This window comes from Amaranthus tricolor, chromosome 6 (genome assembly GCF_026212465.1).
Source record: "Amaranthus tricolor cultivar Red isolate AtriRed21 chromosome 6, ASM2621246v1, whole genome shotgun sequence".
NCBI classification, from domain to species: Eukaryota; Viridiplantae; Streptophyta; class Magnoliopsida; order Caryophyllales; family Amaranthaceae; genus Amaranthus; species Amaranthus tricolor.
In genome coordinates, this window is record NC_080052.1 from 14,921,028 (window position 1) to 14,940,015 (window position 18,988).

The 18,988-nt window shown below is 30.5% G+C and overlaps 1 protein-coding gene across 1 annotated transcript; it reads right to left on the bottom strand.

Moving 5' to 3' along the window:
• Positions 1–10,247: 10,247 nt before the first annotated feature.
• On the bottom strand, positions 10,248–12,054 carry LOC130814585 (protein SODIUM POTASSIUM ROOT DEFECTIVE 2-like). Its single transcript, XM_057680704.1, has 3 exons — positions 11,764–12,054; positions 11,177–11,252; positions 10,248–10,565 (listed from the first exon to the last, which is right to left on the bottom strand). Exons 1-3 carry the CDS (start codon positions 11,980–11,982, stop codon positions 10,438–10,440), a joined length of 423 nt encoding a protein of 140 aa, XP_057536687.1. The 5' UTR covers positions 11,983–12,054; the 3' UTR covers positions 10,248–10,437.
• Positions 12,055–18,988: the final 6,934 nt, after the last annotated feature.

The window sequence follows — 18,988 nt, forward strand, 5'->3', positions numbered from 1 at the left end:
GTATAAATATGCATATATCTATATAATTGTATCAGTTAGACTAAAATTTAAGTTTTTGATTGATGTGCAAATAAAAATGTATTAAAAGTATTTTTTTAAAAAAATTAATAGTTGAAGTCAAATAAGTTTTTATTTACCCTTTAAAATATAATAAATGAACAAATGTAACTGATAATTAGTTTGCTAAAGCATATTAATGCATACTTTTCAGATCACACGATCCTACGATCCAATTTTACCGATTTCGATCTTACCCTTTCAACGATCCTACGTAGAATCCTGTATCTAACAACCTTGGTTTGAATGCATACCCATATGGGCAGGCATGAGTATGAAATTTTACCCGCCATAGGTGGTGGGTTGGTGGTGGGTATGTAAATTTTAGGTTGCTATGGGTATGGGTAGGAATAGGCATGGGTCTTGGATCCTAAGGGTCTAGATCAGACCCAATCCTAATTTTAAGTGTCTGGGTCCATGTATTTTTGAACCCTATGGATCCGGGTCGGATCTAGGTTCATGACCTTAAGGTCCGGGTCCGGGTTTACACGCTTGAGTTCTAGATCCGACCCATGGACCCATTTACATCTTTTTAAAAAAAATTTATATATTAGCTATCATGTGTATTTAATTGTTTGATTTGAAATTTTATTATATTTTTGAACATTACGTGATTTTGAACTATGTCGGTTCATTTAATTTAAAATGTGGTCGTTGTATCTATACTTTAAAATTAAAGACTTGATAAATATTACATTATAAGAACTTGAATGTTGGAAAACTTCATATATTTCGCTCAATTAGTATAAAGTATTAGAAGATCCTCGTTAGTCGAAAGTGTTTAAATAATTTATGCGAATGGTCGAAAATTGTACTTCATAATATATTTTAAAAACATTTTCGGGAAAATATAAAATAAAATTGATCTGAAACCAGATCTAGACCCTAGACCCGCCAGACCTTAAAGGTCTAGGTCCCGGTCCAAAATTTTCAGAACCTACATATCCGGGTTCGGTTTTGGGTCCAATAATAATAATTATGGTCTGGATCTGGGTCTTGCTGGACCCGACCCTGACCCGACTCTTTCTCATCCTTAGGTATGGCCTATGGGGAGGGCATACCGCATCCACTCGCCCATATGCAAAAAGTTAAAATCGAAAAACTATTTGATCGATGGTTTTTATGAAAACACGATCATAAACTTTAATCCTACCTCGATTAACAAGTATTAGTGGAAAGTAAGGGATCATATCCACAAGGATAGTTAGCTTTGAATCAGCTAAATGACTTAAGGGATACATTTGGATTTGATGAAAATTGCACAAAATTCAACTAACAATAGTTGTAAACTAAATAAATTAAATATCGCTCTTTACCTCCTTCTTTACCTTTATCTTTATTTTTAGTTATTTGTACGTATTTTATTTATTCTATTTGTAAGTAGCAGGTTTCTCTCCCTTGGAAAACCTTTCTCAAGCCGAGGGACTCTTTAACCACACTTTTCTCTATGGGTATGAACTGCCGTCTTTCTTCCTTCCCCAGACCCTGATCATAGTTTTCTATGAGCGGGATACACTGGGTATGTTGATGATGATGATGATGATATAAGGTAAACATGCAGATTTATAACGAATCTAATAAATGGTCACCTTCATTTCTGTGACAAGGATTGGTAATCTCGACTACGAGTCACGAGTTATTTGGCCTTGAACTATTTTCATGATCTTCAACTCAACATCTAAACACAAACTTTTTTTTTTAAATTTGGAATATTATTTATACAAACACATTGTAACTAGGAATGGTCATGGCTCTCTATTGGACTTGCCCCAGACCCGTCACTTTTTTAAGGGTTTGGGTCTCATTTTTTGTGACCCATCGAATTCGAATCGGGTCTAAATCGCAAAATTGAATAAGGGGTTAGGTTCAAATTCAGACCCTCAGACCCAGACTTGGACTCACACCTTTAAACCCAAACCCTAGACCGACTCCATGGACCAAGACCTGGACCCTAAAATTAATTAAATATTTTTTTACAAACTTCTTTGATATAATATACTCCTTTCGTTTGTTAAAGAAGTTTTCATTTGTCATTTTGAGATGTCTCAATTGTTGTTCTCATAAATAATCATTCTATTTATATCACAAATTTTTGACAAAAATAACTTTATTTATCCGTATTTTAATATTTTAATAATGCTTATGGTCCACACATATCTTCCACTAACTTAATTTAAAATTTTTCATTTTTTATGATCTTTACATGTTTCTCATTAATTTTATAAAAATATTTTATTATTAGTTGTAGTCTCCATATTTTTTCCAGTAACTTTCTTTTAATATTTTTTAATGTTTATGATTTCCACTTTTACTCCATTACATTTGTTGTTCAATAAATAATATAATTATATCTCTTAATTCTCGTGAACATTCCTTGTGGAAATCTTCTATACAATAAACTAATGAAGAAACGATTAGGACACATGTCGACTTTACATAAAAATTTTCTCGCTCTTTTCATTTTCTTATTAGGAAAATATTTTTTATCATATCATGTAATATCTTTCTGATTAGATTTATTTAATTGATTAGTTACAAAAGATTTTAAAACTTTACCTTATTTACTAATATTTTACCATATACAATCATCTAAAATATGTAATATCTTTTAATTGCAATGGATATTTATCGAATAGCATATTAATTATTCATGTAAATTATTAATTTTCATTAAAATAAATTTGTGAAAAGAAAATAATTTTGAATTTTTTCATAGCTAATCATGGGGGTGTTAGAAGTCATGAGAAGATCAATTCTCCACCTCAACAATCTGTGTGCCTCACCAAGCAATCCATGTGAATAAACAAGAAACACAAAATTAGTTATGCTTGTAACCAAATTCTGTTTATATAACAAAATGTTGATTAGCTATTATATAGCTTTAACTTTGTACATTCATTTTGTATAAATAGATAGCTCCAACTCCCATTGTATTTTAACCAATCCAATTAATAAATGAGTGTATGTTTCAAGATCAAATTGAGAGTTCTTGATTGATACTTGCTAAGTTTAACATGGTATCCGAGCGGGATTAAGATCCTCTCAATACGCTGCTCAAATTTATTTATTTATTTTTCTCTGTTCATATTTCATAAAAAAAATCGATTTGTTGTTTTTTTGTTTCACAAATCTGATTTCATTCTTCTATACACATTAATCTTCATCATTTCTTTCCTATTCATTGATATAAATTTCAACTCAAACTGTTGAATTTCTTTTTGAGGGTTTTTACAAGATTTTTCAATTTTTTCATCTCAATTCTTTGATTCCATTCAAGATTGTTTTTGTTCTTCTTTACATTTTGAAAGTAGAGAATTTTTTTGTGGTTGATTGATGTAAGTTTAAGGGTGAATTGATGATTTTCGTTTTGAGGGTTTCTTCACAAGAATTGGGGGTTTTACCTAATTTTTCTTATGAGTTTGATTGAAACTTTTTTAGTTCTTTGTTACTGCAAATAAGTAGAAGATTTTCCCTACTAATTGCTGTAATTTTTAATCCAAATTGAATCATTTTGATTTTTAGGGTTTTTACCCATTTTTCATTCATGCACACAAGGTGCTTGATGAATTGTTCGTGTGACTACATATTCACACTTTGTTGATGTTTGTGTGACTACAAATTCACACTTTGTTGATATTTGTGTGGCTACAAATTCACACATTTTTTAAGAAGCAAATACAATTGCTATTGGTTGATTTTTTTTTCAAGTTTTGAGGGTATAACCCATTTAATTGAGAAATTGAAGCGATTTCTCTTTGTTGAAGTGTAGTCATTATACTACCTTGTCTTTCAAGAATTTAAAGTTAGGTTTCACTGTGTACCCATCTCCCCAAGTTTCAATCTCTGTTGTTGAATCATACAACAATGTATATTTTTGTCCAAGCTTGGAGTTGTTGCAACCCCAAGCTTGATGGGGGTGTTGGAAGTCATGAAAAGATCTATTCTCTACCTCAGCAATCCGTGTACATAACCAACCAATCCGTATGAATTAACAGGAAACAAAAAGTTAGTTAGGATGCTTGTAACTAAATTTTGTTTATATAACATAATGTTGATTAGCTATTATATAGCTTTAACATCCTACATTCATTTGTATAAATCGATAGCTCCAACTCCCATTGTATTTTAACCAATCCAATTAATAAATGAGTGTATGTTTCAAGATCAAATTGAGAGTTCTTGATTGATACTTGCTAAGTTTAACAACAATTTTTCATTACCACCTAATACCACATGTTTAAATAGTAATGCATTAGAATGTATTTTGTGAAGAAAATAAACTTGTTGAAGGAGAATAATTACGGTCATTAAATTTATCAATAGATATTCTTACCAAAATTACACTAACATTATAATACCATTCCCACAATTTATTATCGATTACCAAACGGACCTGCTCTAGAGCCGCCTCATGACCATCCCTAACTGTAATATTGAGAAATCAAAACAGTCAATATAAATAACTCCAAAAGGGTAAAAAGCCATTCGAATGAAGCACCAATGAGATATGCTACTCAAGGAAGAAACATAGATTGGACTATGATTACAAGGTTCAAATTCACACCCTAATACATCAATCACTACATTATATTACAGACTAAAATATTACAATAGCAACTGTTACACCGATCATGAGAAGCTACTCTAACTTTATGCCAACAAACCATGTTTATTCTTCTTTCATTCCTATTCCACTGTCACACATGTTGATGTATGATCCTCTTCTTTTGTACTATTTTAAATGAATATGTTTTGCCTTTGTACACGCCCTACATGTTCTATCTTAAACAAACATATACACACCCATATTTCCCTGGTTTCGTCCAGTACACCCGTAGAATCCCAAGAATTATACGTTGTGGTGTGTGTTTCAACAGCATAGCCCAATTGTTTGTTTGTGTATTGTACTCATGAGTATGCACAGACACATGTTATTATCCTTCAGCAAGTTTTCAAACCTAGCCTCCACACCCTTCACATCTACTCTTAACTTTTTGCCAGACACTAGCACACACATCAATCTGATCTACTGCTGCTGTTTCTCTGTGTACTGTACTCACGAGTTTACAGACATAGGTTAGTCAAAACTAGCATCTTCTTAATTACTGATGCAACCAACTTATTGTATAAGCATTGCACATTTACACCTATCCCAGAGCAGCAAAACCTGTTGTCAAGTCTTTCTTCCCACTACTGCTGTGTAACACCGCTGAATTTCTGATCCCTTATACGGAACTAAAACCGCAAAGGACGGGAGGAAATTCAGGTTTTGCATTAAAATAAAATAAATAAAATAATAATAAACTTTAAAAAGTGAGTAGAAATTTGGGCAACATTTTCGCTAAAAATCAAGGGCGTGACGGAATATACAGCACAATAAAATAACTAAACTCATCCAAGGCATCATCGCCTTTAAATCTCGTATCACGACGGAATGATTCATCGTCGGCTCCTCAAATCATCACGACTAGCACGGATCGTGGTTTCAGTGTCAACGCTAGAGTTTTAGAAAGAATAAAACACTTTAAAAACATACAAAACCGTAACTAAGCAGCGGAATCATGAAAATACAACGGAGGACACAATGCCTCATACCAAAAACATATACAACCTAAAGTTTACTAAAGACATAAAAGAGCTATGGAGTCAAAAGACCAATGCATAACTCGTGTTATGCTTCGCACTCATCATTCTCCCCTAATGCAATGCAGAAGAAGCTCCAATACCTGTTACACCTATCTGAGATGATCCTGTTGCTTAACATAAGACCATAAGCCAAATGTATCAGAGCAAAAATACATTGAAAGTGAATAAATCAAACATAACGCAAACACATACACCTCAGTAACTAGCACCAAATATAATAAGGTCATCAGGGCTAACGTTATGTTATACAACTGTATAAAGATGATTTCGTAAAACACAAAGCATAACTAGTAACTATTTATCATCCATCTATATTTCTTAATCTCAATTCTTCTTTTCCAACCCGAACCATGTGTTCATGGGTGGAATGTATATCTTAACACTCTTCTGCTCAAAATCATAACATCTCTAAAAGACACGTATGATATCTACTTAACTAAGGGCGTTAACAGAAAACCTGACGCCTAACTCAACTTAGGCATAATATTTCTATGAAAGAAAACCCTTGGGGTTCACAAGACCCGAAAGGCTCTTCTCACTAGCATAAACTATTTTGTCAATGAAGACCTTGGGCTTTGCAAGACCCACGACTATCTCAACTATAAACCTTCTATCAATGAATAAACTTTCTATCAATGAGAACCTTGGGGATTACAAGACCCACCAGTAACTCAAATATACTCTTGCTACCAATGAGAATCATGGGGTTTGCAAGGCCCATTGGTAACTCCAATATACTCTTGCTATCAATGAGAACATGGGGTTTGCAAGACCCACCGTAACTCAAATATACTCTTACTATCAATAAGAGCCATGGGGTTTGCAAGACCCACCGGTAACTCAAATATACTCTTACTATCAATAAGAACCATGGGGTTTGCAAGACCCACTGGTAACTCAAATATAATCTTTCTATCAATGAGAATCATGGGGTTTGCAAGACCCACCGGTAACTCAAATATACTCTTTCTATCAATGAGAACCATGGGGTTTGCAAGACCCACCAGTAAGTCATATTATGAACTTTCTATCAATAAAGGAATCATTATGATTTCAAATAGCATAGTCAATCTTTCATTAAAAGGGAAGTCATTTCTACTTCATGTAAACATAAGTCTTTCTTCATCAACAATGGCACATACACAAGGCTTATACAAGGTTGTTCAATTAATAAATCACCATCAAAACCAAAAACGTAGTACATACTACTTTTATTTTCATCCGAATATAAACCCTAACTTGTCCATATTCAAATTACCACAATCACTTAAACCCATGACAAAAATTCAAGTTATCATACTCTAATTTAACAAGGATAAACTCTAAATAACAAGAAATTAAATATCAAAACATACAAAATCAAATTGAGTAAGAGATTACTTATAAAGGGTTGAGAAGATGATGGAAAAAGCAAATAGCTTTAAGCCATGTGAGAGGGGGGTGCCGGTGGTGACGGCTACTGGTGGCTGGCGGCGGCTGTTGATGGTGTTGAATGTTCTTGGTGTTGAGGAAGGGACGTTGAGAAGAAAGAAAGAAAGAAAGAAAGAGATGGAAAATGAGGAGTATAGGTTTAGGGATTTTTATTTATTTTTTTATTTTAAGTTGAAATTGATACCTTTAAGGTCAAAATTGATAAATGTCCCAAAAAAATATAAACGAGGGAACACATGTGAGATTGTTGCACGCGCAAATTAGACTGGCTCAAATTGACGGTCTGATAACAAGACCGTCACGGCCAAGTATTTGTGATAATAAAGATGCATGATTAAATGTTATAATGTTAATAACACTTGACCTATTAGCAATTAAGCATCTAGATTATAGGCTAATGATAAGAACGAGGGATAATAATATAATTTATAGGAGTAGCTAATTATATATACTTGCTTTAACATGAACCTAATGTATTCATTCCAACCCTCTTAATGCCTTAATTATGGTTTTACTAGGATTAGGGATAATAAGTTCACGAAAACATGCTCCATACATTAGCACAATTCAATTTAGCTTTAGCACAACTACCAACGGTACAATTTACATAGGAAAAAAACGAAGTTTTCAATTCAGAAAAGGAATGAAGTTTAACTTTTTATATTATTCAAAAACAAATTTAATTTCTTATAAGCATTAAAAGTACACAAATTCTTGTGAGAGTCATCTCTCATTGGGTTGGCTAGTAGGTATTAAGAATAAACTAAATAGACGCTTAAGATATTAAAAGTAGGTATTAAGAATATGGTAAGTAAGCATTAAAGATAATGTAAGTACGCATTAAGAATACGGTATGGTAAGTAGGCATTAATCTTTAATAAGTTGGGCTTGTGATACGTTTCTCAAAGAGACGCTCTCTCAAAAGATTAGCTGTTAAAAGTAATAGAGTGATATAGAAAATTATTCTATATATAATAATTTTATTTCAAATCTATTATTTTTAGTTTATTTTTAAAGACAAGGACATTTCAAAATAATTCTTATTATATTACTCCTTTTAAATTTTTCCCCAAATTATCAAGGTTGATGTGTGCAACTATATTAGGCTCTTTTGTTTTCATTATTTTTAGCATTTTTATCAAATTCTTTAAATTGAATTTTAGGGGAAATATTAAAATAGAAAGCTCGAGCAACATATTTTATTTTATTTTATTTATTTTATTATTACTTGGTACACCGAGAGGAAGGAAGGACTACCTAAGAAATGAACCTAGGATCCCACCACTATAAAAAAACAGAGATATAACAATGAGCATTTTCGTCACCATTTAATCACCAAACGGCTTTAGAGACAGACTCGCGACGAAGTTTAGTCTGTTACTATATGCTTCGTCGTTATGTGAATCTCACTTAGGTTTTTTGATGGTAATGGTATTTATTGTTATCTTCGTTTTTTGATGCAAGGTATTTGAAGCTATTCTTAGAAGCATACAATATGAAGGCTTTTTAAACAATCTAAGGTATAATTTCTTTAACCTTTTAGTTTTTCAAGCTTCATGGTATTTTAAGGTTTATTCAAGCTTCAACCTTTGAACATATGTTGTGTGTAAGTTTGTTTTTGTGTATAAGTATGAATTTATTTTGGATTAAATCATGGGTTGTGCTTTTTTGGATTGTTTTTGTTATGTGAATTTAAGTTTGTAATTCTAAGTTTTGTAAACAATCTAAGTTTGTTTGTGTTATGTGAATCTAAGTTTGTTTTTGTTATGGATTAAATCATGGGTTGTGCTTTTATGGATTGTTTTTGTTATGTGAATCTAAGTTTGTAATTCTAAGTTTTGTAAACAATCTATGTTTGTTTGTGTTATGTGAATCTAAGTTTTGTTTTTATTATGGATTAAATCATGGGTTGTGCTTTTATGTATTGTTTTGGTTATGTGAATCTAAGTTTGTAATTCAAAGTTTGTTTATGTCATGTGAATCTAGTTTGTAATTCTAAGTTTGTTTTTATTATGGATTAAATCATGGGTTGTGCTTTTATAAATTGTTTTTGTTATGTGGATTAAATCATGGGTTGTACAACGAATTTCTCATTTTTTGATGCTAGTTATGTGAATCTCACTTGGAATGTTGGTAATTTGACTAGTTGATGGATATATGATGATAGAAGAATTATAGTATTGTGCATGTATAAGTATGAATTTTAAAGTTTAAGACATTGAAATTGTGTTGTATTTGATTGCAAATAGTAGTAGGTTGTATAAGTATGAATTTTAAGGTTTAAGGCATATTATTTTTGTTGTAATATTAAGCTTGGTATGTACAACGAATTACTTGGTAATTTGGATGATTTTGCCTATGATTGTGGTGTGTTAAGTGGTGATTTTAGAAAGAATTTTAATACATATATTGTTGAGCAGATTTCATGTGTCATTTGTAATTAGTTTGAATAAGTTAATTCAGCAATTTGAGCCATATTTTTGGTGATTTGCTTATGTTTTGTGTTTTGTTTAACTAAAGTGTTGAATTTTCTCCTTAACATGCATCAAGTCATCGATGAAATGAAGAACAAGGTAGATCGATGCGTTTCAACCGAATTTTTACGTAAGGTAGTAGATTGTACATGTATATACATATATAACATTAGTTTAGATTTTTCTATTTTGTATATATATATATATATATATATATATATATATATATATATATGTATATATATATATATATATATATATATATATATATATATATATATATATATATATATATATATATATATATATATATATATATATATATATTACCGGAGATTTGTGGTGATCTGACAATGGCATTAAATGCTACACCAACGTCACTTCCAGCTTCGATTCCACTTCGACCTCTCAGTGTTATTTCTTAAAAGGTAGAAATAGAGCAGACAATCAATTAATCAAATGACCAAATGTTAATCTTGCCGGTGCATTAATTAAAGCATGTAGTATTTCATGGATCATGTATGGTGTATAACTAGAACATTATGAAAAGGTTATTAATTATAGTGCATACTTACCATTAATTAAGATGGATCAATTAATTAGACGTGCAAAGATAGCAATGAGTCAATGGATGGGTCTAAATATATTCAGTTTATATTATCCAACTCAATTAAAAATGAATGCCTTAGATTTTGGCAAAAAGATGTACAAATAGTTGGTGCTATTTGCGCCATAATAAATATACAATTTCCTCAAGATCTTCATGAAGTTGGGCTTCTTTGTTCGTGAATTGTGATCGAGAGCTTGCTTTTAATTGGTTGCTTCACTATTAGATGCCAAAAGTCCAAAGTTGTGCATTTTTTACCTTTGAGACACTCTCTAAGACCTCAAAAGGAAGAATGTCTCCAATCACCACCACCATTTTTTTTTCCAAGTCTACTTTGTAAGACATCACACCTTGTATGGTTTTAGGAGGAGACAAAGAATTTCCATGTTAGTAAATTAATCTTGTCTTTTTATCTTTATTTGCTTCTTGAAATAAAATCTTACTAGGGTAACATATAATGAGCATACCTAAACGACTAACAACATAGAGAAGACATAGAATCAATGGTTTTCATCGATTATACTCATTAAAGGGCATATAAAATGTCTAATTAAAGGTATCTGATGGTTAATGACCTCATCCTAATATCTAACATAATTAAATAAGATAATACACCAAAAGCAATTTATAACCAACTCAAACTTTCAAACATGATAAGGTGAATGGTAAGCATGCCATGTTAAGAATTCAACTTGGTCAAAAGAATATATCATCTTCTTATTTAAATTACACTTAATAAACTATTGCCTTAAAAAAAAACATATTCTTATTGTAAATCTAGTATGGTCCCTATCTTAATATTTGAATTAGACATATTTATAGGCTATCAACACTCAACAATTGCTTAGGTATTATAATCCTTGATCAAAAAGAGAATACAAATTCTAGCATTGTAGACGATGATATATTTTGGAAGCTTATTTATTTAATCTAAAGATATAAAAATGGTGCATAAACATACCATCTATCTTTGAGATGTGTTTTTCTACTCTTTTTGCACAACCATTGCAATGCATAGACACCTTCAGGACAACTGTCTTTACAAATACAAACAAAAGGAGAATTAAGCAATGCTAATGATCAATATGTCAATTAACCAATTTAAGTAATTATCAATAATAATAATAATAATAAACATCAATCTAAAGGCATTGTGCTATTTATAGGACATGATCTAATCACAGATCCTATCTATCTTTAGAGAAGGTAATCTTAATTATGTTTGTTATATTTTAAAAAGTAAACTTCGATTGTATATTATCATTTCTAAAAAAAATAGGCACAAGTTTAAAAGTTGTTTTAAATTTCTTTACTTGCCTAAAAAAATGTTTGAAATTTTATAAATTACAAAGATATATAATTTAGCACTTTTCAAAAAAGATTTTGAAAACTCTTTACTTTGTGTAAGAAATTTTATGATAATGTAGCATTTTCGTTGGAATGATAAATAAAAGCCATGATTGATAATCATGCCGATCATTCTTCAATCCCGAATTAAAAAATATATACACTCTATGCACAAATAGATGGAACCAAGAGAGATTTTACCTTAGGTTTCATGAGGAAAGCCAAGCTTTGAGAGCCAGAAATAGTATCTTTGATGGTGAAGACCGGTTTTTGATCACTTCCGAAAAAAGGTTTCCTTTCTTGCTCAAACTGTTGATCATCTTCATCATGAGCTTCAACTGAGTTGATGCAGAAACATGTGTTTGAATCAAAGGCAAGACAAAGTGAATCCAACATCCTACTTAACTTCATCTTTCCCATTTCCAAAATCTAAATTACCAACAAAAATCTTAAATGAAAGTGGCCTAAAAGCTTTACACTTCCAACTTTTTTATACTTCTATATGATATGGTAAGATAAGTTGTATGTAATACTCCTATACAATGATTCTTCTTATATGGCTAGCTTATAGCTAAATCATTATCTCCAAATAAAAGTTCTAATAAGCATTACTAAACCGTAAACAATATATGCTTATTTGAGTGGAAAAGCTTAAGGTCAATACATTGGGGGGCTAAAAAATGTACTTTCACAATACCCAATAAACTAATTAGGAAGAAAGGAAGCTAATTTGATGAAGTCATACTAAATTAGTATATGGGTTTTTATGGGTAGGGAGATCCAAGAGGGGGCTTAAGAAATTAATTATTATACACTTAAAAATTTATCCTTCATTTCTAAAAGATGTTATGCTAATACATATATATTTGTCACTATGTGAGCTTCTAAAGATGCGGGATGTTATACGATAAATATATGATGTTGAAAAAAAGAAAAAAAGGATGACCAACTTTCAAAGGAAGGCACTAAAATGTGATCGAGATCTAGATGCTGAATGGAAGAATGGAGCAAGAGCATTACATATATTCCCATTTGACTATGTATCCCATTTTTGAGACATACTCCCTTTATTTCTCTTATTTTGCACCTTTTTTTCATTTAAGTTTGTTTTATTGATTTTACACTCTTTTCTTTTTTAGCACTATTCTGATTCTCTTTCTTTTATTTCATCTAAAAACTTATACTATTTCTAGATCTTAACCACTTATTTTTGTTCTCCACTTGTTTTTTTATTTCATTCTTCAATCCGGTTTTCTTTTTCGTTAAATTTTATTCATTTTGCATTAAATGTAAAATAAGAGACACAAAGAGAATACCTTTTATTACAATATGTATTTGGGGCAATGAGACACCCTTCAGTTATTTGTGGTTTAAACCCGTATGTTTGAAATAAAAGCTATATATTGGTTCTTTTTCCACGGTTTTTGTATTTTTAATTAATTTTGGCATATTGAGTTTATACATCTTTGTTGAACCTTTAAAAGTGTTATTGACGATCATTTTTATAAGAAAATTATCTATCAAAAAATTTTTTGTGTTTATTTTAAATAGTGATAGTAAAATATATTTTAAAACCCTTAACCATTGTGTTAACCCAAACCGACCAAAATCAACAACCGAATTACATAATAATCCGATCGAAAATAATCCGACCTTTAACCCACACCCGGCTTGACTGTTTTGTAAAGCCAGATAATTTTTAATGACTTGCTTGATTGTTGGAACTAAATGATTGTGTAAATTTTCATAAAATGTACAATGTCATTCTCGTGATAAAAAACTTTCACAAAAAGGGTTTATTTGTTCATAATTTTTCATTAACTCATAATATCATATTTTAAAATGATAATATATTAATTGAATTTTAGGAAGATTAAAATGAGAGAATGGAAGTAGAATAAGTATGATAACTAAAGCTGTCAAGAAAATTTTTCTACCAAAATTACAAAATGCTACTGTTATCATTTTTACCATTTAATTTTGACTACTCAATGAGTCATAATTGTGATAGAGGTATAAGAAACACCAGCGATTAATAAAAACTATGGAGGGGCAAAAATAAATAAGTATTATTATGAGCCAAGGAACAAGGGTTAGGTCAGTTATTGTTTAATTGATGTTAACCCTTCATCTTTTGTTTAATTGGAATATTTGGAGTTTCGGTTCATTCAATTGTCCAGTCATGGCACAAATTTGGCTATGTTCGGCTGGTGATGATCAGAATTGAAGATAAAGTACTGTGAATCTGTGATTGATAATAAAAATAACTCTCATTAGTCAAAAATGACATAGTATGGTGCATGTAATTCAACAAATATAGTGTTTGTGCTACTACTATTGTTTGTGGAGTACTAACTCTGCCTGGAAGCCAATAATATACTACCTCTTATTCTTCTAAAATAGGACATTTGCTTTTGGGATACTATTTATCTATCACTCTTAAATTGCATTTTATTATTAACCTATAAGTTAAAATATAGTCATATGAGATCTTATTTGATTCGTTTTGATGTAAAGGTTGTTAATATAAACTTTTTAAAATTTTTAATTATACATAACTCGATATATTAAGAATCGAATAAGTTCATTGGATAGAGTGCATAAAGTAAATAAGAGATTTTAGATGAATAGGAGGTAGTATGATATAGTAGCTCCTCCTTGTGTCCCATTAGATTGACAAGTGAAATATCGGTGAAACGGTGAGGAATATTTTAAGATCTACACAAAGATCAGAAAGTGAAAATATTTTTTTGAGAGTGTAACAAATTTACAAGTAACTTCAAAAGAATTCTGCTTTAGATTTGAGTTTGCTTTGGATAACTAAAGACATGCTCAAGGAAAACTAAATACTCAATCCCTAAAGTCATATCTCAACATGGTTTGGAAAAACATGCTTTGATATTTACACCCATACATGTTTTCTGATTTTTAAAAAGTTTAATTTGCTTGCTTAGGATATGGAATAGAAAGTATGAAAGTTTGTAATCACTACAAAAAAATTGTTTCCTCCCACGCTTAAAAATGTTATTGCCTACGCTTTTATATGAGGTTAAAGTTATTCCCCATGCTTAAATAAGTGTAGGGAAAATTTCTGTGGGAAAATTTTGCCCGCACTTATTAAGCGTGGAGCAATACACATTCAACCACACTTATAAGCGTGGGGCAATACACATTCAACCACACTTATAAGCGTGGGGAAATGCAATTCCAATCTCAAAGTGTGGGAACATTATTCTCACTTACGAGTGTGGGGAAATTACATTCAATACAAAATCTTAATTAAGACCGTCTAATAATGAGACGGTTTAATATTGGGCTTGACCCAAAAATAAAACAATTTAAAACCATAACGTCGTTAAGACGTTAAACGATTTTAAAAGTATGACCGGTTACATTACTTCCCTCACTACGCCTCACTGTAAATATGATGTTTTTCTTGCTTCTTTCCAATAACTGTTGCTGCATGTCTCCTCTTCCCGTTCATCTGCTTCTTCTCATTTAATTGTTTGAGCAATTCCTCTTGTTATTCATCAATTCCGTATTATTAGTCTCCATTGATCTGTGTTTCGTTTGTTCTACATTTGGACAATGAGTAACAATACTTTTTCAGGTAATGTCATCTATATTTTTTTTCATCTGAATTGATTATAATGTAGAATATTTTTGTTTGAAATTAGGGTTTTATTGTGTTTAATTGGGAATTAAAAAAACCCCAAACATTCCCGTTCCCACTAAACACCCATCAATTCATTCAAACCAAACCAAACCCCAATCATTCCTAATCACAAACACCCAAAAATAAACATAGAGATAGCTAGAAGCATACTTCATAGAGAAATGCAGGTTTTGAATGCAGTAGCTTTAGTTTGGTATGCATTGAGAAGTATTGCAGAAGGATTAGGATCTGAAATGTAATTTGGAACAGAATTTGATTATAATCCCCCTTTTAAATTTAATTGTTGCCAAAGTAGGGTTTATTGATTATACAATTTTTCACATTCATTTTTATTTTTAGATTCTGATGATGTATTTGATAATCAAGTATCAACCAATTGCTATGGAATTTAAAAATAAGAGGAAGAGAAATCAGCCCATTGATGGTAATAAACCATCGAAAAAACGCAACAGGGTCATATATTCTGTTGTGAAGTTTGACAATGATAAGGGGTGGTAATTAATTCATTTTTTCATCTTATTCATATTCATATTTGAGTATTACGTTGCGGATTATTACAATCGTGGCTTAAATCTATAACTGCTCGTATATCAGATCAACTGTTCTAAAATGTATGTGATTTGTTGATTATAATGTTGATTGCGGATTATTCATATTCACATTTGAGTATATTTGGAAGGCCTTACTCGGTGTACACTAAATTCCCTTTGTAAATGCTGATAGACTTGTGACCAAGTAGATATGCATGCTTTACATGTTGCTTACAATCTTATAATTCATCTCTTTTATGTTTTTATGGATATAGATGATCACTTAAACATTATCACATATAATTTAAGTTATAACTTAAAGGTTAAAAGCCATGTGTTCACTTTATGTTTTAATGTTGTAGTGAATTTAGTTTTAGAGTGGCAATTATGTTTAATAGGTATGTTTTTTTTTTTTGGAAATGCAAGGCATAGGGTCTGTATTAGGTTTTGAGTGCTCAATCTGGTTGTAAATAATTTTAAAGATAATTAAATACAACATCAAAATGAGTACTTATAAGTAGTATTAATCACTTTAACTATCTAAATTATCACTTTAACATTATAGTCATCACTTTAAACGTGATAAGTCATCACTTTAAAGCCATGCGTAATAACTTTAAGGCTATAAGTAATTACTCTAAACTCATCACATACAAATTCAAAATGAGTATTTTGAAGCTGTAGGTAATCACTCTAACTATGTAAGTCATTATTTTAACGTTATAAGTCATCTTTTTAAGACTATAAGTAATCAGTTTAAACTTATCACATACAACCTTAAATACAACCTTAAAATGAGTACTTATAATTAGTAGGTAATCCCTTTTATCATTCTAAATGATGGCTTTTTATAGTTGTGAGTCATTATTTTAAGCCTATAAGTAATTACTTTAAGGTATTACTAGGTAAATCACCTTAAGACTAAAAGTGACCACTTACTATATGGTTATCATATTGAGTTTTATTTAGAAATTACAACGTTTTGTTCAGTGTGGCTTGCGCAGTGATTTCTTTGATCTCTTCAATCATCATGTTGTAATGATGTTATATCTTATGACATTAAGATATACAATTTAAAGTGGGCTAATAATGATGGGACAAATGATTGGGTCTTTATGTTACATATTTAATGGAAGAGTTCGAAGGTGACGTAAAAATGACACCACTTAAGACGATGGAGGATAGAAGGTTGTACAGAGCAGTGATTGCTTCAAGATTAATTCTGTCAGATGCAAACATCACAAGAGCTCAAGTTCTCGAGAAAGTAAAGAAGTTTACTGAGCAAAAGGAAGATGTAGCAACAGGTTTATATGCTGAGAGGGCGTTGATAGTTGCAATAAGACTTAAAGGTAGCCTAAAATTTGACGCTACCAAGGAGAAAAAGATGGTCGTTCTAAACATGTAGCAAGGAAAAGCCATCCAACAAAATAACTATAATTGTAAATTGTTGTGTTGCTAACTTACTCTTGTACTACATACTGTCGATTTTTATCATCACACATATTTACAATCATACGTGTTATAAAAGCAGCTTGACATATTTTTGTATTTTCTTTATTCGTATGAAAGAATTCAGATTTGGGGTTACGTTACTTGTTGTACATTCGAAATAATGGAGATTTCATAGGTTAAATTTTGTATTGAAATTTTCAGATAATGTATTGAGGTCTAGTTTTTTCAGGGTGTTAATGTTGTATAGCTATCTTTGGTTTGGGATGTGGGGATTTAGTAAACCAGAGGTTTTTAAATTATTACTTTATTTACTTATTTAATTTTATTGATGAAATAATAAGTCTGAGAAGTATAATTAATTACTTTAATAATGTAACTTATCATTTTAAGGATATATTTCATCACTTTAATCACAGACTTCATCCCTTTATGGTCTTCACATAACCTTAAAATGAATAATTATAAGTAGGTAGTTAAATTAACTATCTAAGTCATCACCCTAAGCTTATAAGTCACCCATTAAAGGTTGTAAGTCATCATTATAAGCCTATAATTAATTACTATAAGGTCATCATATATAATCTTAAAATGAACACTCATAGGTTATATATATGTAATCATATAAACTATATAAGTCATCACAAGGTTTTTCAAATTAAAAAAAAAAAACTATATAAGTCATCAATTGAACGTCATAAATCATCACTGTAAGGCTATAAATAATCACTTTAAGGTCATCTTAAACAATCTTAAATTGAATATTTTTAAACGGTAAGTAATCACATTAATAATGTGATTCATCCATTTACGGGTTTAAGTGATAAATTTAAAGTAATCACATATATAACCTTAAACTGAATACTTATTAGAAGTAGGTGATCAATTTAAGGATATAAATCAGCACTTTAGACTTCTAAGTAATCACTTAAAGGTTACAAGTAACAAGAGGTTATTCCATACAACCTTAAAATGAATACTTATAAGCTATAGGTAATCAATTTGACTATGTAAGTCATCACTTTACGTTTTTAGGTTATCATTTTGAAGCTATAAGTAACGACTTTAAGGTCATCATACAACCTTAAGTTTAAAAGTCATCACTTTAAGACTATAAGTATATCCTTAAAGGTTATCGCATACTATCTTAAAATGAATATTTATAAGCAGTAGGTAATCACTTTATAGGCGTTAGAAATCACTTTAAGGTTATAACTCATCACATTAAATGATCACTTTAAGGTTATTACATACAATGTTAAAACTGTCCTTGTAACCAGTTGGTAATCAATGTAAGTATATAAGTCATCAATTGAACATTATAAGTGACCACTTTAAGGGTATAAGTGAGCATCATTATCATTTTAAGATTGAATAATTACATTAACTAATCTATCCACATTCATAAATTACAAGCAATTACTTTAAGTTGATCGCACAAAACCTTAAATTGAATACTTAAAAGCAATAGGTATTTTCTTTTGCAATGTAAATTATCATTTTAAGATTATAACTCATCACTTTAACATTATAAGTCATCGCTTTAAGGCTATAAGTGATTACTTTAAATTCATTACATACAACCTTAAAATGGATCTTAAAAGCAGTAGGTTCACTTTAAGTATGTAAGACATCATATTAAAATCATAGTCATCACGTTAAGGATACTAGTAGTCACTTTAACATCATCACATACAACCCTTAAAATGAGTAATTAAAAGCATTAACTCATCACTTTAACTATTTAAGTCATCAATTTAACATCATAAGT